General features: G+C 41.2%; 2 protein-coding genes across 5 annotated transcripts; both read left to right on the forward strand.

Moving 5' to 3' along the window:
• The first annotated feature begins 10,355 nt into the window (after positions 1 to 10,355).
• Positions 10,356 to 15,554, forward strand: LOC123112317 (F-box protein At3g07870). Of its 3 annotated transcripts, XM_044533270.1 has the most exons (7): positions 10,356 to 10,557; positions 11,304 to 12,429; positions 12,517 to 12,656; positions 12,740 to 12,859; positions 13,004 to 13,099; positions 13,184 to 13,243; positions 15,187 to 15,552. In XM_044533270.1, the coding sequence occupies exons 2-7, from the start codon at positions 11,349 to 11,351 to the stop codon at positions 15,256 to 15,258; spliced, it is 1,569 nt and encodes a 522-aa protein (XP_044389205.1). In that variant the 5' UTR covers positions 10,356 to 10,557; positions 11,304 to 11,348; the 3' UTR covers positions 15,259 to 15,552. The 3 variants fall into 3 exon arrangements, 2 of the variants coding, with proteins under 2 accessions (XP_044389205.1, XP_044389204.1); XR_006455345.1 differs by having other exon boundaries at positions 11,304 to 12,656; positions 12,943 to 13,099; positions 15,187 to 15,554; XM_044533269.1 differs by having other exon boundaries at positions 11,304 to 12,656.
• A 4,617-nt stretch (positions 15,555 to 20,171) lies between these two features.
• LOC123112318 (F-box protein At3g07870) lies at positions 20,172 to 24,904 on the forward strand. 2 transcript variants are annotated; one of them, XM_044533271.1, is made up of 6 exons: positions 20,172 to 20,405; positions 21,459 to 22,813; positions 22,897 to 23,016; positions 23,407 to 23,502; positions 23,585 to 23,644; positions 24,624 to 24,904. In XM_044533271.1, exons 2-6 carry the CDS (start codon positions 21,500 to 21,502, stop codon positions 24,714 to 24,716), a joined length of 1,683 nt encoding a protein of 560 aa, XP_044389206.1. In that variant the 5' UTR covers positions 20,172 to 20,405; positions 21,459 to 21,499; the 3' UTR covers positions 24,717 to 24,904. The 2 variants fall into 2 exon arrangements, with proteins under 2 accessions (XP_044389206.1, XP_044389207.1); XM_044533272.1 differs by having other exon boundaries at positions 20,236 to 20,405; positions 24,627 to 24,904.
• Positions 24,905 to 25,298: the final 394 nt, after the last annotated feature.

Consider the following 25,298-nt stretch of genomic DNA (forward strand, 5'->3'; position numbering starts at 1 on the left):
AGATAAATTATATTTTGAGCGGCATACTTTCATTGTCAACATAACAACTAAAAGACGACGATATCTTCCATGCTAAACAGATTATAGGCGGTTCCCAAACAGAATGGTAAAGGTTTATACTCCCCCAACCACCAACAAGCATCAATCCATGGCTTGCTCGAAACAACGAGTGCCTCCAACTAACAACAGCCCTGGGGGAGTTTTGTTTAATTATTTTGATTTGCTTTGATCTTTTTGGATCATGGGATTGGGCATCCCGGTTACCGGCCCTTTCTCGTGAATGAGGAGCGGAGTCCACTCCTCTTGAGAATAACCCACCTAGCATGGAAGATATAGGCAGCCCTAGTTGAAACATGAGCTGCCCGAGCATACAAAACAGAATTTCATTTGAAGGTTTAGAGTATGGCACATACAAATTTACTTGGAACGGCAGGTAAATACCGCATATAGGAAGGTATGGTGGACTCGTATGGAACAACTTTGGGGTTTAAGGAGTTTGGATGCACAAGAAGTATTCCCGCTTAGTACAGGTGAAGGCTAGCAAAAGACTGGGAAGCGACCAACTGAGAGAGCGACAACAGTCATAAACATGCATTAAAATTAATTTACACCGAGTACAAGCATGAGTAGGATATAATCTACCATGAACATAAATATGATGAAGGCTATGTTGATTTGTTTCAACTACATGCGTGAACATGTGCCAAGTCGAGTCACTCAGTTCATTCAAAGGAGGATACCATCCCATCATACCACATCATAATCATTCTAATAGAATGTTGGCACGCAAGGTAAACCATTATAACTCATAGCTAATCAAGCATGGCACAAGCAACTATAATCTCTAAATGTCATTGCAAATATGTTTACTTCATAATAAGCTGAATCAGAAACGATGAACTCATCATATTTACAAAAACAAGAGACGTCGAGTTCATACCAGCTTTTCTCATCTCAATTAGTCCATCATATATCGTCATTATTGCCTTTCACTTGCACGACCGAACGATGTGTATAATAATAAGAGTGCATGTGCATTGGACTAAGCTGGAATCTGCAAGCATTCAACTCAAGAGAGAAGACAAGGTAATATGGGTTCTAAATTAAATAAACAATCATGCATATGAGAGCCATTAAACATTTTCAATATGGTCTTCTCGACCCCCAAAGGAAAGAAAAGAAAATAAAACTATTTACACGGAAAAGCTCCCAACAAGTAAGAAGAAGAATAAGAAATCTTTTTGGGTTTTCATTTTAATTTCTACTTCAAGCATGGAAATTAAACTAACTAATTTTTTTGGTTTTTCTTAAGATTTATCAAACACACAAGAAGAAAGCTAGAAAAAGAAAATTAAACTAGCATGAATAATACAATGAAAGAGTATGAGCACCGACGACTAGTGTGTGAACATGAATGTAAAGTCGGTGAGAAATACGTACTCCCCCAAGCTTAGGCTTTTGGCCTAAGTTGGTCTAGTACCAAGGACCGCCTGGCTGATATCCGTAGTTGTAGCTGGGGTCGTACTGAGATGCAGCAGCAACTGCCTCCTGAGCTGTGGCATGTTGGCGAGATCCCTCCGCTCTCCCCTCGTGTTCAGCTGCTTCCTCCCTGGTGACAACATATCTTCCTTTTTCCTGATAATCAAAAAGGAGAGGAGCAGGAAGAGTAACATGGACGATGTTGCGTCTGTTATAGATTAGTCGATAATGGAGGAATTGTTCATTCCTCCTAAGAAATTGATGATTGACCATAGCGTCATAATCTAAATAAGCAGGAGGTATCATCATATCCCCCTCTCGTGGGGCTATACCAAGATAATTAGCCACACGGGTTGCATAAATTCCTCCAAATAAATTTCCCTTTCTACTATTATTCTGCAACCTACGCGCAGCTATTGCCCCCAAGTTATAACCTTTATAACCTAACACAGCACTCTTGAGGACACACAGATCAGGGACACACATGTGACATGCTTCATCTTTACCGTTAATGCATCTACCAATGAAGAGAGCAAAATAATGTATAGCAGGAAAATGAATGCTCCCTATGGTAGCTTGTGCTATATCCCTAGATTCTCCCGCAGTAATACTAGCAAGGAAATCTCTAAATTCAGATTTGTGAGGATCATTAATATTACCCCACTTCAGGAGTTTGCAAGCAGTTGTAAAATCCTCTAAGTCCATGATATAAGATGTGTCATAAATATCAAATAGGACACTAGGAGAATTACGCGTACAATTATATTTAAACCTCTGCACAAAGGAATCAGTCAATTGATAGTACTGAGGACACTTATCTTGTAAGAAGTCCTCCAGCTCAGCATTATGCACATACGCGTCAAATTTCTCCTTAAAGCCTGCTTCGACCATAAAATCATCGGATGGCCACTCACAAGCTCGTACATCCATGTCCCTCGGTAATTCAACATCTTGCTCATGTATAGCAATCCTTTGTCCTTTCTTTACCAAGAAACCACCTTGATACATTCTCCTAGACATAATTCTTTTTCTGAAAAAATTTCTGAAATTTTAGTAACTTCAAAATAAAAGTGAATAAAACTAAACAAGATTGGTAGCAACTACTCCTACAAGTGCCTAGAGCCTATATCACGCATTAGAATTGCTTGGGACCTCATAAATTCAACATGCAAGCTCAAGAACATGGTCACCTATGCAACAAAAATTTGCAATGAATAAAGCACTAGAACAAAAACTAATTGGACTAATGGAGGAGTCACATACCAAGCAACAATCTCCCAAAGTAGTTTTGTGAATGGAGCTTTGAGCAAGGAGATCGAAAATCGCAGCAAAATGAGCTAGAACTCATGCTTGAGCTGGATGGGGATTTTTTTGGGTAGAAGATGAAGTGTGTGGGTGCTGGCATAAGTGGAGGGGGGCCACCAGGGGCCCACGAGACAGAGGGGCACGCCCAGGTGGGGTGGGCACGCCCTCCACTCTCGTGGTCTGGTGCTTTCCCCTCCTGCAGTGATTTCAGTGCCTAAAATCCTCAAATATTCCATAAAAATGAAATACTTTGCCTAATCGTCCTCTTAAGAAAAATGAAATACTTGATATCTTTTATAATGGACTAACCGATGCTTCCAAGGACTACTTGGATAGTTGTGCTGGTTGTGTTTGCAGGGAAAGAACAGTCGACGAAGCTGAAATATTATTGAATAATATGTTGACTAATGAAAATAATTGGACTCTTCCCGAGCGAGTTCCTGAAGTAATTCCTGAACCAATTGAGCCAACTCCTGAGCCTATTCCTAAACCCACTCCAAAGAAGAGAGGTGTTTTATTTCTCAGTCCTGAAGATATGCAAGAGGCAAATAAATCAATGAAAGAAAAAGGTATTAAAGCTGAAGATGTTAAGAATTTACCTCCTATTGAAGAAATACATGGTCTTAATTTACCGCCTGAAGAACCATATTATCTTGATAACCCGACACAGGTAGTGAAGGTAAATTCTCTCTATAGATATGATAAAGTTGAAATACCCTCTACTAAATTTCATAGCCCATGCTTAGATGAATTTGATGACTTTATGGCAATCTCCTATACTTGTGGGTTATCAAGCCGTTGGCCTCGCCAATGCCCGAGTTGAAGGAAATATGCCCTAGAGGCAATAATAAAGTTGTTATTTTATATTTCCTTATATCATGATAAATGTTTATTATTCATGCTAGAATTTTATTAACTGGAAATTTGATACATGTGTGAATACATAGACAAAACATAGTGTCCCTAGTATGCCTCTACTTGACTAGCTCGTTAATCAAAGATGGTTATGTTTCCTAACCATAGACATGTGTTGTCATTTGATGAATGGGATCACATCATTAGAGAATGATGTGATGGACAAGACCCATCCGTTAGCTTAGCATTATGATCGTTACAGTTTCATTGCTACTGATTTCTTCATGACTTATACATGTTCCTCAGACTATGAGATTATGCAACTCCTGAATATCGGAGGAACACCTTGTGTGCTATCAAACGTCACATCGTAACTGGGCGATTACAAAGATGCTCTACAGGTGTCTCCGAAGGTGTTTGTTGGGTTGGCATAGATCGAGATTAGGATTTGTCACTCCATGTATCAGAGAGGTATCTCTGGGCCCTCTCAGTAATGTTAATCACTATAAGCCTTGCAAGCAATGTGACTATGAGTTAGTTGCGGTATGAAGCATTACAGAACGAGTAAAAAGACTTGTCGGTAATGAGATTGAACTAAGTATGATGATACCGACGATCGAATCACGGGCAAGTAACATACCAATGACAAAGGGAACAACATATGTTGTTATGCGGTTTGACCAATAAAGATCTTCATAGAATATGTAGGAGCCAATATGAGCATCCAGGTTCCGCTATTGATTATTGATTTGAGATGTGTTTCGATCATGTCTACATAGTTCTCAAACCCGTAGGGTCCGCAAGCTTAACGTTCGATGACAATTTGTATTATGAGTTTATGTGTTTTTGATGACCGAAGTCCCAGATGAGATCATGGATGTGACGAGGAGTCTCGAAATGGTCGAGACATAAAGATTGATATATTAGAAAGTTATGTTCGGACACCGGAAAGGTTTCGGAAAGGTTCGGGCATTTTCTGGAGTACCGGGAGGTTACCGGAACCCCCCTTGGAGATTAATGGGCCTTCATGGGCCTTAGTGGAAGAGAGGAGGCAGCGGCCAGGTGGAGGCGTGCACCCCCCCCTATCCCAAACCGAATTGGACTAGGGGAGGGGGCGCCCTCCCCCCCTTTCCTCTTTCTCCTCCACCTCTTTCCCTCTCTCTCTCTCCCTCTTGGAAAAAGGAAGGGGACTCCAACTAGGATTGGGAATCCTAGTTGGACTCCCCTTATAGGCGCACCCCTCCTTGGCCGGCCTCCTCCTCCTTCCTCCTTTATATACGGGGCAGGGGGCACCCCAAAGCACAACAGTTATTCTCTTAGCCGTGTGTGGTGCCCCCCTCCACAGCTTAATACCTCGGTCATATCGTCGTAGTGCTTAGGCAAAGCCCTACGCCGGTAACATCATCAACACCGTCGCCACACCGTCGTGCTGACGGAACTCGCTCTCGTCCTCAACTGGAGGGACGTCATCACGCTGAACGTGTGCTGAACACGGAGGCGTCGTACGTTTGGTACTTGGATCAGTTGGATCATGAAGACGTTCGACTACATCAACCGCGTTACTAAACGCTTCCGCTTTCGTTCTACGAGGGTACGTGGACACACTCTCCCGTCTCGTTGCTATGCATCTCCTAGATAGATCTTGTGTGATCGTAGGAATTTTTTTGAATTACTACATTCCCCAACAGTGGTATCAGAGCCAGGTCTATGCGTAGATGCTTTATGCACGACTAGAACACAAAGTGTTGTGGGCGATAATAGTCATAGTGCTTACCACCAACGTCTTACTTTGATTCAGCGGTATTGTTGGATGAAGTGGCCCGGACCGACATTATATGACCGTGTTAAAAGATATCAAGTATCATGCATATCAGAAGAGGCATCATCAATAACATGCGACATATCAAAATTAATAGCAGTAGTAGGTTTAGGTGTCGCAAGCTTACTAATAACGGAAGGAGAATCTAGTGCAAGGCTAGATGGTAGTTCCTTACCTCCCCTCGTAGTTGAGGGAAAAATAGTAGTTCGCTCGTCTTTCAAGTTCTTCATAGTGATCAACAGATATAAATCCCAAGTGACTCAGAGAATAGAGCTATGCTCCCTGGCAACAGCGCCAGAAATTAGTCTTGATAACCCACAAGTATAGGGGATCGCAACAGCTTTCGAGGGTAGTGTATTCAACCCAAATTTATTGATTCGACACAAGGGGAGCCAAAGAATATTCTTGAGTATTAGCAGTTGAGTTGTCAATTCAACCACACCTGGATAACTTAGTATCTACAGCAAAGTGTTTAGTAGCAAAAGTGGTATGATAATAATAGTAACGGTAACAAAAGTAAAGATAAATGTTTTGGGGTTTTTGTAGTTGTTGTAACAGTAGCAACAGAAAAGTAAATAAGCGAAGAACAATATATGAAAAGCTCGTAGGCAATGGATCAGTGATGGATAATTATGCCGGATGCGATTCCTCATGCAATAGTTATAACATAGGTGATATAGAACTAGCTCCAATTCATCAATGTAATGTAGGCATGTATTCCGTAAATAGTCATACATGCTTATGGAAAAGAACTTGCATGACATCTTTTGTCCTACCCTCCCGTGTTCAGCGGGGTCCTTATGGAAACTAAGGGATATTAAGGCCTCCTTTTAATATAGAACTGGAACAAAGCATTAACACATAGTGAATACATGAACTCCTCAAACTACGGTCATCACCGAGAAGTATCCCGATTATTGTCACTTCGGGGTTGTTGGATCATAACACATAATAGGTGACTATAGACTTGCAGATAGGATCAAGAACACACATATATTCATGAAAACATAATAGGTTAAGATCTGAAATCATGGCACTCGGGCCCTAGTGACAAGCATTAAGCATAGCAAAGTCATAACAACATCAATCTCAGGACATAGTGGATACTAGGGATCAAACCCTAACAAAACTAACTTGATTACATGGTAAATCTCATCCAACCCATCACCGTCCAGCAAGCCTACGATGGAATTACTCATGCACGGCGGTGAGCATCATGAAATTGGTGATGGAGGATGGTTGATGATGACGACGACGGCAAATCCCCCTCTCCAGAGCCCCGAACGGACTCCAGACCGGCCCTCCCGAGAGAGATTAGGGCTTGGCGGCAGCTTCGTGTCGTAAAACGCGATGAAACTTTCTCCTTGATTTTTTCTCTCCCCGAGACGGTATATATGGAGTTGGAGTTAAGGTCGGAGGAGGTCCGAGGGGCCCACGAGATAGGAGGGCGCGCCCTAGGGGGGGCGCCCCCCTGTCTCGTGGACAGCCCGTGGGCCCCCTGGCCTTGATTCTTTCGCCAAAATATCTTATTAATTCTGAAAAGTGCCTCCGTGGATTTCTAGGACATTTCGAGAACTTTTCTTTTCTACACATAAAATAACATCATGGCAGTTCTGCTGAAAACAGCGTCAGTCCGGGTTAGTTTCATTCAAATCATGCAAGTTAGAGTCCAAAACAAGGGCAAAAGTGTTTGGAAAAGTAGATACGTTGGAGACGTATCACGGCTGACCAGAGCCCATGGCATACTTGCCGGTTGCCAGCCCAAAGGAGAAGATCTGCTTCATCTGGTGGTAGTTCTGGATAGGGGTGTTGAGAAACTCTGCGTCCTTGGGGTGAGCCTAAGATGAAAGAAACCAGATAGGTTAGTTAGTATGGCAATGGTTCATAGGCTTAAACTGCTGGTTTGTCAGAATGACATGGTTTGTGAGCTAGCCGTGATGTGGCCTTGGTAGTGCTCTGCCTCCAGAAGGATCGAGCAGGTGTCCTCATCCCATGAAGCACCGCTGAGGTCTCTAAGCTTGGAAGCGGCGATCGGCCTCGCTCTCCACTTCCTCAGGTGGTTGTACACCTGGGTTGAGGTAGCCTCATGTCCACATAAGTCGAACACCTGCTTTGCAAAAAGGATCAAGTGCACCTCCTTGAAGCCCTTGTAAGTCCTCACCCCACTAGCTATGATCTCACACATCTTGTTAGGCCCAAAAGTGGAGAGGAACGACTGCCATTTCATGTTGTTCCCCCTGCCATCCTTCTTCTCCTTTACAACTGCCTTTTCAGTAGTAGCATGAGCAACAAATGGAGTAATCATAGGCGACACCTCGAAAACCTCTGAATCAGGAGGCATGTGGTCCATAGGAGGCTGGGAGTCCTCGACGTACGACGGCGGGAGCTGGCTCTCGGACAACACGAGGCCTGACTAAACTCTTGCATGGTCATGTCCTACAAATGTAAGCGTCATCAATACTAGAAGACACTACACATGGATAGTAGGAACTAGCACTACAACATGGACAAATCAAACTAGTAGTAACACATGCACACATGGATGATCTAGTTGAAGACAACACTACCAAATCCATCAAAGCATACCACAGCTCAACACAAACATAACAAATTAAAGCAATAATCATGGACACATGGATGATCTTTTTCAACAGTTGCACACTTGCATACCACCAATCCATCCATGACCACTAGCTACCAACACTTGCCCACATGGAAACAACCCCTAGCATGCTCCAAATTCATCACAACTAGCTACTACAACATCATAGTCAAACAGATCGGGAAGATCTAACCCTACCACATGTACAGATCTAGCTGAGGTTGTGATTGGACTTACAGATGCCATCAGAAGAGCGCGGAGGAGGTGCCTGGCATGTCGAAGAGGATGAGGAGTCGACCCGCCGCCGCAGTCGATCGGTCGCGTGGGAGTAGTTGCACCGCTTACCTCGTCGTCGAAGTGGATCCGCGCCGGAGGGAAAGCTCGAGAGGGGAAATGGTGGCGGGGGTTTTGCCGCGGCGGTCACCCTCGATATATAGGGCGACCGAATCGGTGGGCGGTGACTCAAATTCGTCCCGCCGCTTTTTCGGAGATGTGCCATCACTCCCGCCTCTCCCCCCCCGCAACTGCGTGGCGCGGTCGTTCCCGTCCCCTGCATCGCTCGAGCCTGGCTCGCTGGAAACAGTTGATTCGGCCGTTTCTAGCAGGCCTGGATAAGGGGTACTTTGAGGTTCGCGCTATGCCGACCAAACAGTAAACACAGTCATCCAAACAATCCATTTTCATCATGCGCGGGCCTGGCCCGACCTAATGCAGGCAACCAAACACGCCCTTTATTCAAACAAATGTAGAACTAGAATGGATGATTTTGTGCTTATTACCTGTTCTTCCTCAATTGAGACCTAATGTTTATAGGTCTGGAGATAAAGCAGTGACTTCAGACATTAATGAACTTTATAACAGAGTTATCCGTCGGAGCAACAATCTTGCCAATCTATTAAAAAGAAGTGATTTCTTTTTAAGTTTATCTCTTTTATAGTTTTCTGTATTATAAACATTTTTCTAATATATGTTGAACATTTTCCAAATACACACTGATCATTTTTTAAATTCATAAAAATGCTCATGGATTCAAAAAATGTTCATAAATTTCAAAAAAATTCACAAAGTCAAAGAATGTTTTGAATTCAAAAAAGTTTGAAAATGAAGGAAATGTTCACAAATTAAAAAATAATTGGCAATTAAAAAAAGTTCAAGAACTAAACAAATGTTCACAAATTCATCTTTTTCAAATTAAAAAATGCTCGCATATTCGAAAAAAGTTCTTGAATACAAAAAATGTATGTGAAATTATAAAATTGGGCACAAAAATGCTAGGAAATTCTAATGATATTCATGGAGAACTAAACAAAGTTTGAAAATTTTCAAATATTCTATTTTTTTCAATTTAAACAAGATTCAAAAACAGGATTTTTTTAAATATGCGAACAAATTTTGAAAGGGAATACATTTTGAAATTCCAAACAATTTTGGAAAAAGGTAAAAAAATTAAATTCCTTTTTTTAACTCAAGATCTTTAAACCTCCAAGCAATTTTTGAGAATTTGAACATTTTTTAATATGTATATTCTTAAGTGTGATCATGATTTGTAATTACAAACTAATTTTGAGATTTCATTTTGATATCCACTGAAGTTATTTGAAAACTCAAATGTTTGTTTAATATGTGAATGATTTTTTTAATTTGTAAATTAAGAAAAAAACAAATATGGAAAAAGTAAAGAGTAAAGAGAAATGTAAAAAAGAAAAGACGAAAAGAAGGACAACCCAAGAAAGGAAAAACCTGTTCGGGAATCTTCTAGAAGGTTCTTAGAACTGATCAGGAACCTTTTTTTTTAGAAACACCTATAACTTTATTGATAGTCATAACAATTACAGGTAAACTGATTTGGACCTAAAATTCAAACAAATACAAAGTACTACCTCCGTCCCATAATATAAGAACCTTTTTAAGGTTCTTATATTATGAGACGGAGGGAGTAACTTAGATGACTAAGAATTACAATGAAATTTGTTGTAAACACCTTCTTGGCAGTATCAATCTCTGCTTGAAGAAATACTTCAAAGGCTTCGGTAAAGAGTCTGTAATTAGACTGGAGCAATGATGTTGTCACTCTTTCCCCGCACGAACATTATCAATAATGATTTTTGAAAGCGTCTTTAGTCATCCATCTAGTCTAGAAAGAAAGATGAGAAGCCGGATGAAATCAGTCGCCACGCTCATTTCGCTCGGTTCTAATGGGCTGGCCCAACTTCCTAGCATTGCCGCCCTCGGCTTGGTGCTGGGCCGTGCTCTCCCCCCTTGCTGAGTGCCCGCCAAATCGCGGGGGCTGAGGATCGATAGTGCGCGAACCGCGAATCCTCAAAATCCCCAAATCTCCATTTCCCAGCTCTAACCCTAGACGCAGACCGGCCGTGCAGGTGCGGCTGCGGTGGGAGAGAGCCTCTGCCGGCGAAGCGAAGCCTCGCGACTCGCGGGCTCCAGGAGGGGATCCGTTCCGTCTTGGTTGTTTCCTGGTTTGCAGGTCGACGCGGCGGCGGTAAGCTCCGACCCCCTTTTTTTTGCCGCCCTCAAATCGCTGAGCGCGCACTCGCAAGCTTTCCATCTACTAGTATCCTTCAATTGATTCAGCAGAATACAGCAGATGAGTTATCATTTTGTTCCTTCGCTTGTTTTGCTGTTCCACGGCGCCGGAATACAGCAGAGAACTGTTTATACATCTGCATACTACCGTAGACGCTGAAACTTACAGAAGGTGCAGAAATTGCTGTCTATGACCGGTCCTCTTTGTTGCCAATGCATGTCTTTTCGAATGCCAAAAATGCATTATCTGCTTGTTTCATCCAATGTCCCAATGTAAACTATTTCTAAGTTGTATGGTTGTCGCACTGACGCACACATTTCGTTGTGCGGGGTGTCATTCAGGGTGTGTCGTGTGGCTAGAATTTTGCCAGAAAATTTTAGCAGTGTTGCACCCACTTTGTGTTTCATCTATGCATCTTGATATGTGTATATCTCACCATGCTTTTAGTTTTAAGATAGCTTGTCTTTTCAACTTTGGAGACATCATATGTGTGTCGATTTGTTTATGGTTATTGATCAATAGCAACACAGGGCTCCATGTTTGCTACAGGTGGTGCCACTTATTTCCTTCTTTACCAATTCTAAGTAGATGAACTAAAACATCTGTTAAACTTTACCTAAACTTCATGTTATTTCCCTGCAAATTACTTTAATCATAATCTTTACTCACTTCTCCCTATTGGTTTTAAAATGTGTCTGCAGAAGGATTTGGTACCTAGGCTTCCTCAAGAGACTAGATTGCTTACTATGGCTTCTGAGGAAACCAAACCAAAGAAGCAAAGAGATGAGGAATGCATTATAAACGGTCTCCCAGGAGAACTCATTGAGCGGATATTTTTGAAGCTTCCAGTGAGCACTTTGTTGAGGTGCACTGGTGTTTGCGAGCAGTGGCACAAAATCATCCGAGATCCTCAGTTTGTCACCTCTCACCTCCAGGATGCGCCCCAATGTGCCTTCCTATTCTTTCCACAAGAGTCGGTCTCAGGTGAACCCCATCCTGCTGATGCTATCCTGATTGATGAAGCCTTGTCGCCATCGACATATGCAGTGCCAGTGATTGGGCCTGACGATTTCCTTTGCGGTTCATGCAATGGGCTTCTTGTCTTATACACAAAGTCATCAACACTCAAGGTAGCTAACTTTGCAACTGGTGAATGTCTGCATCTTGAGAAACCTGTAAAGAATTTGAGGGGTGATCACTTGTTCTACAACTTTGGATTTCACCCATTGACAAAAGAATACAAGATTACACACTTCCTTGGTGATCTTGTTGTGGGCAGCACTCGCTCCCATAATAATAGCAAATTCAGCGTCATTCAAGTTTACACACTTGGTGATGAGAAATGGAGAGATATCAAAACTCCAGAAGCCCTAAGCTTAAACTGTGTAAAAAACTCTGGAGCAGTCAATATTGACGGAACAATGTGTTGGCTAATTGAAGACATGGTAGCTAACTGGCAGCATGCAGTTATGACCTTTGATCTCAATGAAGAAAGTTTTGCACGGATACAACTGCCAGCAACTGTACATGAAGATTGTGCAGGTGGCGGTCCCCGTCGGCACTGGATCAGAGAGATAGATAGGAAGATATGTATAGCAACTGCTCAAGCCTGTCCTTCTCTTCCCAGAAGGCTTGTTGGTACGCTGCAGATCTGGGAACTTGAGAACAAAACGGAGCAAAGGTGGAGCCTGAAGTACAATATTCAGTACTCGCCAGATTACATTCCGGGTCCAAATTTGGTTCATAGGAATAAGATCATACTGCAACGTCGCGACAGCAACCTATATTCCTATGAGTTGCTCGGGGAGAACTTCAATACTAAATTGTGTAAGATGGCAAAGCTGTTAGATTTCTTCCCCCACAATCCTGACAACATGCAATCCTATATCTGTGTGAAGTCACTTGTACGTTTAGATGTATACAAGACTGCCATTGCGCGTAGGCCAAAACAACGGGAAGGCTGGGAATTGAAGAAGTGGGAGGCATGGGAGCACCAGCTCTCTGATTATGAAAAACTGTGGACTCGCCTTCATGAAGAAGAGCACGAGGGAATTGTATGTTAGCTGATCTCAAATTTAGCTTATCGATAATTCATTATTCTGGAAATTTTAACAATGGATGAGTTGCTATTTGATAGGCACTTGCAGAACACAGTAGCATATCATTCAATGGTCTACTGCCGCGTATCTTGGATGATGCGATTCGACAGGATATAGGCATGAAAATCAATCAAATATGTCCAAGCCTTCCAGATCAGGTAATTCTTTATCTAAACGAAAGTCAGCATGGCTTTTATTTTCATATTGAAGTTTAAATATTCAATGATCATTTGAAAAGCAGAAGATGCAAGGATTGTTTAAGTGTACCCTCATCATTGGTCATGTTTTGCACGAGACTCCAGCAACCAAGGCCCCTCCGGCGGCTTAATTGTGTGGCACAGAAGCAAGATAGGGAAAATTTATCTGCTCGTTTGGAGAATTATAGTAGCATTATGAAGGTATAGTGTTTTAAATTTACAAGCCAGATCATTTAGGACTTTTCCTTGAAACATGTCAAATTAATAAAGTTAACCTGTCTACAGGCATCGAGGGAGGCTTCAAAGAGTATCATGAGTATGATACTTAGTGCTGTAGAAAATCAGGTAAAGGTGTACATTTGGTCTAATTTATTCATGTTTTCTCTTTCTGCTATAGCTCGCTAGTTCTTGTCTCCTATATCTGTTTTAATCTCTTCCACAATAAATAAGCAACTATAAGCAAGATAATATTGTTACCTCTCTCCATACAAATGAACGGCCTCCCCTGCAATACAATTATTTTCCATCCCATATTTTAATTTATGCATGCACTTCTGATTTAGTTCTTTGTGCTAACTTTGCAAGTTGTCTAGTTACTGTGTTCATTGGGCTGTCAATTAGGTATCACACAGTCAACATATCTTACATCAATAAGAAATATTTTTTCATCAAGGTTTATGTAGGTGCCCTAAATTTGTGAAATGGGTTTCATTGCAAAACACTTTGGGTGTTTATATTTTCAGACCTACGTATATAGATATAGACTCTGTTTTTAAGGCGTCCCTAAGGCGTCGCTTAGGCGACGCCTAGGCGTCAGGGCGCCCCCAGGAGGCAAGGCGTCGGCCTTGCCTTACATGTGTGTCTAAGGCGTCCGCCTTAGTCCTTAAGGCGTCCAAGGTGTCCGCCTAGGCGCCACTCTGCCTGCCTTAGGCAAATAAGGACGCCTTAGACAGAGCTGGGTGGTTTAGGCGGGAAACAGATAACCGGGAGGGAAGGAAAGGGCGGGAAACTTTGTTTTGGCGCCAACAGGTACTAGAGGGAGAGAGAGAGACCTGTAACCATTTTCAGTTTCCCCCCACCCCCAGGCTGGATCTGAGCTTCTCCCCCTCCTCTCTAGCAGCTTCCCCCTCCTCTCCGGCAGATCCCCCTCCCCCTCCTCTCCTGCAGTTCCTCCTCCTCCTCTCCTGCAGATTCTCCATCCTCTCCTGCAGATTCTCCATCCTCTCCAGAACTATATGGGCTCTACAACCATCAGTTGCAAGGTGTGTATGGCTGTATGCCTAGTTGCCTAATGCCTACCAAATTCTACTTAATTCTGTTGCTTACAAGTCTCTAAGGCGTCGCCTCGCCTTATGCCTTAGCGCTTAGGCAGTGAGGCGCCCCCCCAGCGCCTCGCCTCGCCTTACCGCCTTAAAAACATAGGATATAGATATGCCAAACGGTAAATTTTTTCTTCTTTGAATTGCATGTTATTGTCTGCAGTTCCATTCTTATACGTTTGCTAGCACACTCAGTGAATAATGGTTAACTGAGCATGGCTCTGCTAACAGGGCATCGAATTATAAGTTATACTTTGGTTGCTATCAAGTACTGCATTAAAGAGGTACTTAAAATTGTTCTATATCATACACCTATATATGGCAGACAGATTCGAAAATGCCAAATGGAGACCGAGCTCCATGAAGGCCTTAACTTGAAAACTTCAAAATCCAAACTTTTCACTTTCAAAAAATTCTGAAAACAAATACACATATACCTAAATACAATGTACATGTGTGTAAAATTTCAGGTCGAAAACCGTTAAAATGAGAGCTACCAAAAAAAAAAAACTGGGGCTTTTTAGCATATGTACTGTTCATCCTCAAAGTCCATGATATTTTTATTTTGTGCAGCTCGCAATTCAAGGTGTTTCATCCTGAAATTTTACATCCTTGTATACATGTGTTTGTTTTTCAGAATTCTTTGAAACTAAAAGGTTTGAATTTTGAAAATTTTGAAGTCCTCGATGGAGCTCGGTCTCCAAAATGCCCTACTCAGACAAATTAACATAAGAAGTTCTAAAGAACATCAGAGTAGGAACCATGGATTGATTGGTTAATGTCGAATTTTTCATTTCCTACTTCCTGATTTGAGCTTTGAATTCAAAATTTAACAACATGATTAAACTGTCTGTGCACTTTATCTTTCTTTGAGGAAAAGAAACTAGTGAAGATTCAGACCCTTCCTTTTTCTGGAATGGGTTGATTAAAGTCCCATTGTCTTGTATTTGAACCTTGCTCATATTTCAGAGGGGTGCTTCGGGCTCAAATGCTGGCATTTCTTCTCAGAATCGCAGTGAGGGAGATGATGTGAAGGTTTAATACTTCAGAATCTATCATGAGGGCGATGACGTTCAGCACTTGTTTCTTTTTGTCACCGAGGGACCGTTTACCTCGTTTACCTGTACAAAACAGTTCTTTCTGAAGTACCGTCTGTGTGCTGCTATGTTTTTTATTTTTCGTTTGAATTTCAGTCCTTGTGATCTAATTAACTTATTGGTCGATTCGAGACCTTGGAGAATTTGCGGGACAGCAAGACATTTGATCTGAAGGTCAAACCAACTCTTTGCCACTGAATAATATGCATCGGAGCTTTACGGAATAGTTGGAAGTGCAAGCCTTGTGATTGCATTATAATCTTATCCACGTATGAAAGCATACCTTTCATAATGCATGGCCGTGGAACGTGTAGAATCAAGCAGGTTCAGATCCTCTGCTATAGGCTGTTACAAAAGGGTGAATGAAAGATTTGTCTAGTTCTGTTTTTGAAAATTCGGGACTGCCGGACACCTCAGCGGCAGTGCTTCCTGGGCCGTCCAATCGTCTGGTTCGCTGCCTTTTTACCATCAAATTCGACTGCTCCGTGATTTTCTTTGCTATTATCCCTCTAGTTTCTATGGTAGTAGGCGATTCCAACAGATGATGTAAAACCGCTGTGCCAGCCCATTTACTTGTCCCATCAACACCATTGACCTTGTTCGCCACGAAGAAACAGAAAACGGCTTCCTTTTTTTGTCTGGGCACCGTTTTTTGCCTTGAACATTGAAGGCTTTTCGATTGAATACTGGTTCACACCCAACTCCATCATCCCTTTTGCCTGTCCCATCGATATCGACACCGTCTGGCTCATTGGGGTTGATTACTCCGTGGCCCTCGTCTCGGTCAAGAGCCGCAGCTTAACCGATGTTCCTCATTCCATTCCGGTGCACGACTTCTTGGATCTCGGCGCTATGCCATAGTATTGGTTGTCTGTTCGTAGGAGCTTCCCCGACCTCGCTTTTGTGGTTCATGACTCCGATTACGGCCGTAACGGGTCAATAGTGATGGTGGCAGCGTCAGGGGTGACGATGATTTCCCTAGCGACATGGAGCCAAACCTCTTCGCCCCGTCACCTCCACCGACTGATGAAGGCCACGACGACCATGTTGTGCAGCTTTCGGCAGCCTCACCAATTTATTTATTAACAAAATATGAGTAAACATGACCCTATGACTCTGGTGATTGATAGCTTTAGAGGTATGATAAGAAGCGCTAATATGTGCCGGTAAAAATTTACACTCAATGTAATATTTTATGTCTTTTCTCTCTATTTTACTAGTTTTCGTTACCTATATCTATTTTAGTTTCCGTTGTCATATTTAAATAAGAAAATTAGCTTATCTTGAAATGTAGGCATCCCTATGGTATGTCTCCATTTGTATAGATGAATGTTTCCACTTTGCTACAATTATTTTCCTTTGCGTACTTTAATGTAACATATCTTTAAGAAGAAAAGCAGGTTTAGAGTATCTGAATCCTAAACTGATAAACTGCCAAATACTATCAAAATTAGATGATACCCCACGTCTTGCTGCGGGAATCGGTTGAATATATTCCATTGAAATTTGATTGTGTGGAATATAAATATTTAGATTAATAACATGCGAGCCAAAAATAAAAATACATACGAGTTTTTTTGAACTATATGACTTATTATTTTTAATTGTGTATAGTTGTAAAATATTTATTGAAATAAGCACAGTAATAGAATGAGAAATATTCACCCATGCATGGTAACATGTGGTGATGGGTCTTTTCCTATACATGGTTGCATGTTGAGGTGGGCCTTATCCCACCCATAATTGTACAGTGATGTGGCATGCTTGCATATTGAGATAAATAAGCTACTGGGAATGACTCTCTTAGATATACTAGATGATACCCCGCACGATTGCTACGGGAACTTAAAAACATATATTAATTAATATGTGCTACAAAATCAACTAAAACTAATGCAAGAAAAATGCAGATTTTTCGTTGATTTATTTAATTTAAAAATGAAAAACATAAAGCAGTAACAAAATTGTACTCTATAAAGAAGTGCAAAACTTTGAATTGTAGTATGGAATGGTATTTTCTTGAGAAAGAAACATTACCTGCATTATGTATTTTCTGAGCATTCAACACATGTCATCCATGACAATACAAAAAAATAAACCATTCATTTGAATAACAAAGTCGGAACCAATAAAGCGACACTGAACATACAAAAAAAAATCAATACACTTATACACTTATTGTTGGTACATTAGTTGATAGCTTAAGTGGACTCAATTGTACACCTAAACAATTTTTTTTTGAGGGTTCACCTAAACAAAATATTACAGAGACAACCATCTACCTTTAACCCGTTCTGCACTATTATCAATCTTGCCAATCATCCCCCTCTTTTGCTACGAAAGAAGAGATACTCATAAGTGTCATTACTAATGGGAATAAATATCTTTAAATGCATTTGTGTGGGTAAGCATAGCATCAATCAACAATTGTAGCTTGGATTATGAGATTGACTCAAGTCTGTATGCATGCTCCATATCCCCAACGTAATCTAGTGTAACAGTACTTGAAAGGCATGAAACATATATCTTATGATTAGAGAATTGATTACACTTTCTTCGGGCATAAATTAATATGAAAATTGTAAGTTCCAGAACGGAGGGGAGGTTGGTTGTTCATATGGCTGCACAAATATTTCTTTTCTTATTTTACAACGTCGTGGGTTAAGATGAAATTTGGTGGTCAGCAGCATATATTGTGAATATCCCCGGGGGTATGTTGTTGACTCATGGATATGAAGAAAAGATCGAGTGCACGAGATTAGTGACAAAGATATCAGTGGGTATGAAAGATTTAAATGGGTATGTTTGCGCATGTACTCAAAAGCAACACACATGTTTGTTTCAACGGTTGTTACCGAGAACATACAAATTTTCAGATATGGGTAGAAGATCAATAGGGAGTGTAAGTATCAAAATCTTATAGGATAGTTGTCGAGACCACAATTCAAGTGGAAGGAATCATATACAACAATGTACTTCCTTGGTATAGAAATATAAGATCATTTAAATTACTAAAGTAGTGATCTAAATGATCTTATATTTCTTTATAGAGGGAGTACTAAACTATAGTCAGGCCATGACTTATCTTCTTCGTACAAATAATTTTCTTCATATATAGTTCTCACCTAAAACTTTGAGACTGCTCACATGAAAATATGATGCTTTGTCGCAACTCTGACGCGTCGCTGCACGAAATGGTCAGATATTAAGGTTAAGTTAGTAGCATCCCACACAAAAAAGGTAGCTAGGAACCAAAATAGCAGACCAGAACAAAATCCAGCAATATGAACTTTCCCATATTCCTGAAAATTGGTTCTATTTTTTGCAAGACCTGAAAATTGGCTGGTTGTATGATACATGTGAATCCACTGCCATCTCTACCTAATATTAAAGGACGGATTGTTTCTTCAGCCTTTTTCGTCCAATTATTCTTTTTCATATGTCCTTAGTCAGTTTTAGTAAAAATTGAGCAGCCGCCATGATTCGAACCTTGGTCTATCGGCTGCCATCGAGTGGGGCATCGCAAGGTAGTAGCTGCTACCATCTTCCATGGAGGCTTAAGATTTTTGACTGGAGAGACGATGAGATGAACGTGTGGACCAAACGGTGCATCTCAGCTCTTCTTCAGTTTCAGAAGACAAAGACAAACCGATGTGTAGTAGTAAAAGGATTTAATCACACGGTTTGTTTAGTGGATTTTTTTGCTGAGGTGGATGGCTGCATGTTGATCGTTGATGCGGGTAGACTGCATGTCAAGAAAAATAGGTAATGGAGGGCTCATATTTGAATATAATAGATATAAGATTTCAGCATTTTCTTTAGATTTTGATTTCACCAAATACATGCTTCCTCTATCTCCCACGCAGTTCCTTTCTGGGTCTAGCCAGTGGAGTTAGAATCTTATTGAGTGCTAAAACAAGGGTCGCCCGTAGCGCACTCACATGGGCCAGGCCCAACGTGTCTCCCAGCTCGCTCATAGGACGGTCGCGATTCCTACCTCCTGTAGCCCTAGGGTACATAGTACCCTCTCCATTCCATTTTATAGTGCACATGGCTTCTAACACTTGTACCAATGCATGATGTGTACTTGCACTTTGTACCAAAGTAACCAAGCATGTAGGGCCTCTCTGGCACCCATGTGCGCACGCATCTGGTTACAGCCGAGGATTAATTCGTCTATACTAGCGTGAAGCTGCATGCACGCACTACATTTCGGAATTTTTGCAAAAAACTATGTATATTACAAAGTGGAATGGGGGGAGTATGATTTTTGTCTTTTTCATTTTTTTCTTTTCTGATTTCCCCTTTTTCTCTTTCAGGTTTGGTTTCATTCTAGTTTTCTTTCAATTTTTTCTTTTAAAGTTTTTCTTATTTATAATTTTCTGCGATATAAACATTATTCTAATGTAGTTCGAACATTTTACAAATACACTCTGAACATTTTTTCAACTTCAGGAAAAATATTATTGAATCCAAAAAAAGTTATTGAATTCAAAAAAGTCTGCAAAATAAAGGAAATGTTCATGAATTAAAGAATTCTCGCTAATTCAATTTGTTTTCACAAATTAAAAAAAGATTGTGAATTTGAAAACAAATGTTCGTGAACCCAAAAGAAGTTCACAAATTCATTTTTTACGAATTCAACAAATGTTCTGAAATTCAAAAAATGCTTCCGCATTCGAAATATTTTCATGAGTACAAAAATATTAGTAAAATTAAAAAGGTGTTTACAAAAAATGCAAAATATTAGTAGCAAATTGGGAAAAACCGCAATATATTTTTTAGTCTAACTGCCGCAAATGCTGTATATCGCTTCCACTACGCTAACAAGCCGTTTGCTTGGTGCTGGGCCGTGCTCTCCCCCCTTGCTGAGTGCCCGCCCGACCGCGCGGGGCGTTCGCGAACCCTCGAAAAAGATCCCCTTGTCTGAAAAAAAAAGAGATCCCCAATCTCCATTTCCCAGCTCTAACCCTAGACACAGACCGCCCGTGCGCTGCCGCTGCGGCGGAAGAGGAGCCTCTGCCGGCGAAGCGAACCTCGCGACTCGCGGGCTCCTGCGTGTTTGGTGGCTTGCAGGTCGACGCGGTGGCGGTGAGCTCCGACCCACTTTTTCCCCGCCCACAAATTGCTGAGCGCGCACTCGCAAGCTTTCCGTGTACTAGCATCCGTCAATCGATTCATGCGAGTATCATTTTGTTCCTTCGCTTGTCTTGCTGTTCCACGGTGCCGGAATACAGCAGAGAGCTGTCTAGGCATTTGCATACTACCTACCGTAGCCACTGAAATTCACAAAAGGTGCAGCAAATTACTGTCTGTGAGACTGTGACCTGTCCTCTTTGTTGCTGATGCAGTTTTGTTGCATGATTCCGGAGTCTGTGCGTCTTTTCTAATGCCAAAAATGCATTACCTGCTTGTTTTGTCCAATGTCTCAATGCAAACTATTTCTAAGTGGTATGGTTGTCTCGCTGATGCACACATTTTGTTAGAGTACGTAATGGGCCTGGGCTGGCGGTATAGCCCGTTAGTCTTAGGGTTAATTAGAGATAAGGGTCGCTTGCTTAGGGGTCAAGTAAGCCTTGCTTGGGAGTCAAGTAAACCTCTATATAAAGAGAGATGTATCAATCTAATCAAGCAAGAATTAAGAAGGAAATCCCTTCCCTCTTGCCCGGCCGTGGGCAAAAAGGCCCCCGGCCAGCCCTCTCGCACCCTCCTTCTAGCGCCACTTCCCGGCCGTGGGCAGAAAGGCCCCCGGCCGGCCCTCTCGCGCCCTCCTTCTAGCAGCGCCATAACACATTTTGTTGTGCGGAGTGTGTTTTAGCGGTGTCGTACTCACTTTGCGTTTCATCTATGCATGTTGATATGTGTATCTCATCGTGCTTTTAGTTTTAAGCTAGCTTGTTTTTTAAACTTTGTAGGAATCATATGTATATCGATTTGTTTATGGTTATTAATCAATAGCATCACAGGGCTCCATGTTTGCTACAGGTGGTGCCACTTGTTTCCTTCTTCACCAATTCTAACTTCTAAGTAAATAAATTAAAACATCTGTTAAACTTTTACCTGAACCTCATATTATTTTCCTGCAAATTACTTTACTCATAATCTTTACTAAGTTTGCCCTATTGTTTTTAAATGTGTCTGCAGAAGGATTTGGTACCCAGGCTTCCTCAAGAGACTAGATTGCCATGGTTTCTGAGGAAACCAAACCAAAGAAGCAAAGAGACGAGGAATGCATTATAAACTGTCTCCCAGGAGAACTCATTGAGCGGATATTTTTGAAGCTTCCAGTGAGCACTTTGTTGAGGTGCACTGGTGTTTGCGAGCAATGGCACAAAATCATCCGAGATCCCCAGTTTGTCACATCACACCTCCAGCATGCATCCCATTATGCCCTTCTGTTCTTCCCACAAGAGTCGGTCTCACGCGAGCCCCATCCTGCTGATGCTATCCTGATTGATGAAGCCTCGTCGCTGTCAACATATGCAGTGCCAGTGATTGGGCCTGATGATTTCCTTTGTGGTTCATGCAATGGGCTTCTTTGCTTATACACAAAGTCATCAACACTCAAGATAGCTAATCTTGCAACCGGTGAATTCCTGCATCTTGAGAAACCTGTAAAGAATTTGAGGGGTGATCACTTCTTGTTCTACAACTTTGGGTTTCACCCATTGACAAAAGAATACAAGATTACACACTTCCTTGGTGATTTCATCGAGGGTCGCCCTTGCCTGCGTAATAATAACAGATTCAGCGTCATTCAAGTTTACACGCTTGGTGATGAGAAATGGAGGGATATCAAAACTCCAGAAGCCCTAAGCTTAAACTGTGTAAAAAACTCTGGAGCGGTCACTATTGACGGAACACTGTATTGGCTAATTGAAGACATGGTAGCCAGCTGGCAGCATGCAGTTATGACCTTCGATCTCTGTGGAGAAAGTTTTGCACAGATACAACTGCCAGCAACTAAACCTGAAGATTTTGCCGCTGGTGGTTCTCGTCGGTACTGGATCAGAGAGATGGATGGCAAGGTATGTGTAGCGACTGCTCAAACCTGTCCTTCTCTGCCCAGAAGGCTTGTTGGTAAGCTGCAGATCTGGGAACTTGAGAACAAAACAGAGCAAAGGTGGATCCAGAAGTACAATATTCAGTACTCGCCAGATTACATTCCGGGTCCAAATTTGGTTCATGGGGATAAGATCATACTGCAACGTCGTGACGGCAACCTATATTCCTATGAGTTGCTCGGGGAGAACTTCAATACTAAACTGTGTAAGATGGCAAAGCTGTTAGATTTCAGTCCCTACAAGCCTGAGAACATGCAATCCTATATCTGTGTGAAGTCACTTGTACGTTTAGATGTATACAAGAAGACTGCCATTGCGCGTAGGCCAAAACAGCGGGAAGGCTGGGAATTGAAGAAGTGGGAGGCGTGGGAGCATGAGCTCTCTGAGAATGAAAGAATGTGGAGCGACACTCACCGAGATGAGCACAAGGAAACTGTATGTTTGCTGAATTCAAATTTATCTTAACTAGAATTTATTATTCTGGAAATTTTAACAATATCAGAGTTGCTGTTTTATAGGTCCGTGCGCAACGCTATCGCATGATGATCAATAATCTGCTGCCGCATATATTGGATGATACGGTTCGACAGGAAATCAGCATGAACATCAATCAAATATCTCCAAACTTTCCAGATCAGGTAATTCTTTGTCTAAATGGAAGTCAGCATACATTTTATTTTCATATTATATTTGAATGGTCAGATAATCATCTGAAAAGGAGAAAACATAGTTCTTTAATTAAGTACTCCCTCTGTTTTTGTATACAAGGCCACTTCATTATTATTTTTCATACTTTGACCATTAATTTTACCAACAAAATGTTAGGTATATGCCACAAAAAGTATGCCATTGGATGCACATTTCAAAGAACTTTCCTATGATATAGTTTTGGTGACATATAACCCATATTTTGTTGACCAAAATTATTAGTCAAAGTTTGACACGAAAAAAGAAGTGGCCTTCTGTACAAAAACGGAGGGAGAACACCCTTGTAGCTGCTGTAACACGTGTCTTGCATGAGACTGCAGCAGCCAAGGCCCATCCGGCGGCTTAATTGGGTGGCGCAGAAGCGGGATATGCAAAATTTAAATGCTCGTATGAAGAAATATAATACTATTATGAAGGTATAGTGTTTAAAATTTGCAAGTCAGATCATTGACGTCTTTTCCTTGAAACATGTCAAACTAATAATTAACTTGTCTGCAGGCTACGGATGAGGTAACAAGTAGTATCATTAGTATGATGGGTAGTGCTATAGAAGATCAGGTAAAAGTTTATATTTGATCTAGTATATTCATGTTTTTCCTTTCTGTTATATCTCGCTGGTTCTTGTCCCCTATATCTGTTTTAATCTCTCCTGCAATAAATAAGCAAATTAGCTTCTTTTAAAATATAAGTGAAGTACTACCTCTGTAACTAAATGTCTTATATTTAGTTATGGGGGTAGTAATTGTATTATCTCGTGTTGTACAAATGACTGATCTCCCCTGTAATAAAATTATTTTCCATCCCATATTTTTATGATTTAATTTATGCATACACGTGTTCTTTAGTTCTTTGTTTGCTTACTGTGCAAGTTGTCTAGTTACTATGTTCATTGTGCTGAGGTAGCCAACAGTCAACACATTTTTTTTGAGAATCACAGTCAACAATAAATAGTTTTTCATCAAGGTTTGTGTAGGTGCCCTAAATTTGGGAACTGGTTTGGTTGCAAAACACTTCCAAGTGTTGATTCCTTTTTTAACTTGTATTTTCAGACTTGTACATATAGATATAGGTTCTGCCAAGCTGTTAAATTTTATCATCTTTGAATGCATGCTATTATCTACAGTTCCATTCTTGTGCGTTTGCTGGCACACTTAGTGAATGATGGTTAATTGAGCATAGCTCTGCTAGCTGTGCATGGAATTAAAAGTTATTTGTTTGCTGTCAAGTAGTGTAACAGAGAGGTACCTAAAAATGTTCTACATCGTACACCTTCATACAGCAGACAAATTAACATAAGAAGAGTTAAGGAACAGCCGGAGTAGGAATCATGGATTGATTGTTAAACGCCAAATTTTCCATGTCCCGTTTTCTGATTTGAGCTTTGAATATGAGTGACGACCTGATTAAACTGTCTCTGCACCTTTAATTCTTTGAGGAAAAGAAAACAGTGCCGTCATGTTTTTTCTCGAACGGCTATTCTACCTGTCTTGTGATGAAAGTACCATTGTCCTGTATCTGAACCATACTCATGTTTCAGAAGCGTGCTTCGAGTTCAAATGCTGGCATTTCTTCTCAAGATCTCAGTGAGGGCGATGATGTGAAGACTTTGATACCTGAGAGCCTACCGTGACATCTTCTCAGCTCACTCAGGCTGTTGTTCAACGCTGTTTCTTTTTACCCCCGAGGGATTGTTTAGCTCCCTCTCCTGTAAAACTGTGATTTCCTTTTGTTTTTGTGGGAAGTAAAACTGTAGAACTGTGATTTCTTCAGTATTCTATGTGCTGTTAGATGGAGGTTGAACTTGAACCCCAAGCCGTATGTATAACCGGCGCAGCTCCTACCTTTGTACTCCCTCCGTCCGGAAATACTTGTCATCAAACTAGATAAAAGGAGATGTATCTAGATGTATTTTAGTTCTAGATACATCTCTTTTTATCCATTTTGATGACAAGTATTTTCGGACGGAGGGAGTACGTGACTTGGTGTCCGGCAATTTGGCTAGGCACTCTGGTTAGTGGAATACATGTCTTCCCATTCCATAAATACATAACCAAATCTATGTGTTGCTACGTTTTTCTCCATTTGAATTTACGGCACTTAATTTAGTCCATGTGACGATGATTAACATATTGTTTGATTTGAGACATTGAAGAATTTGCTTGACAGCGAGGCATTTGATCTGAAGATCAAACCAACTCCTGTCAGCGTCCTG

This window comes from Triticum aestivum, chromosome 5B (genome assembly GCF_018294505.1).
Source record: "Triticum aestivum cultivar Chinese Spring chromosome 5B, IWGSC CS RefSeq v2.1, whole genome shotgun sequence".
NCBI classification, from domain to species: Eukaryota; Viridiplantae; Streptophyta; class Magnoliopsida; order Poales; family Poaceae; genus Triticum; species Triticum aestivum.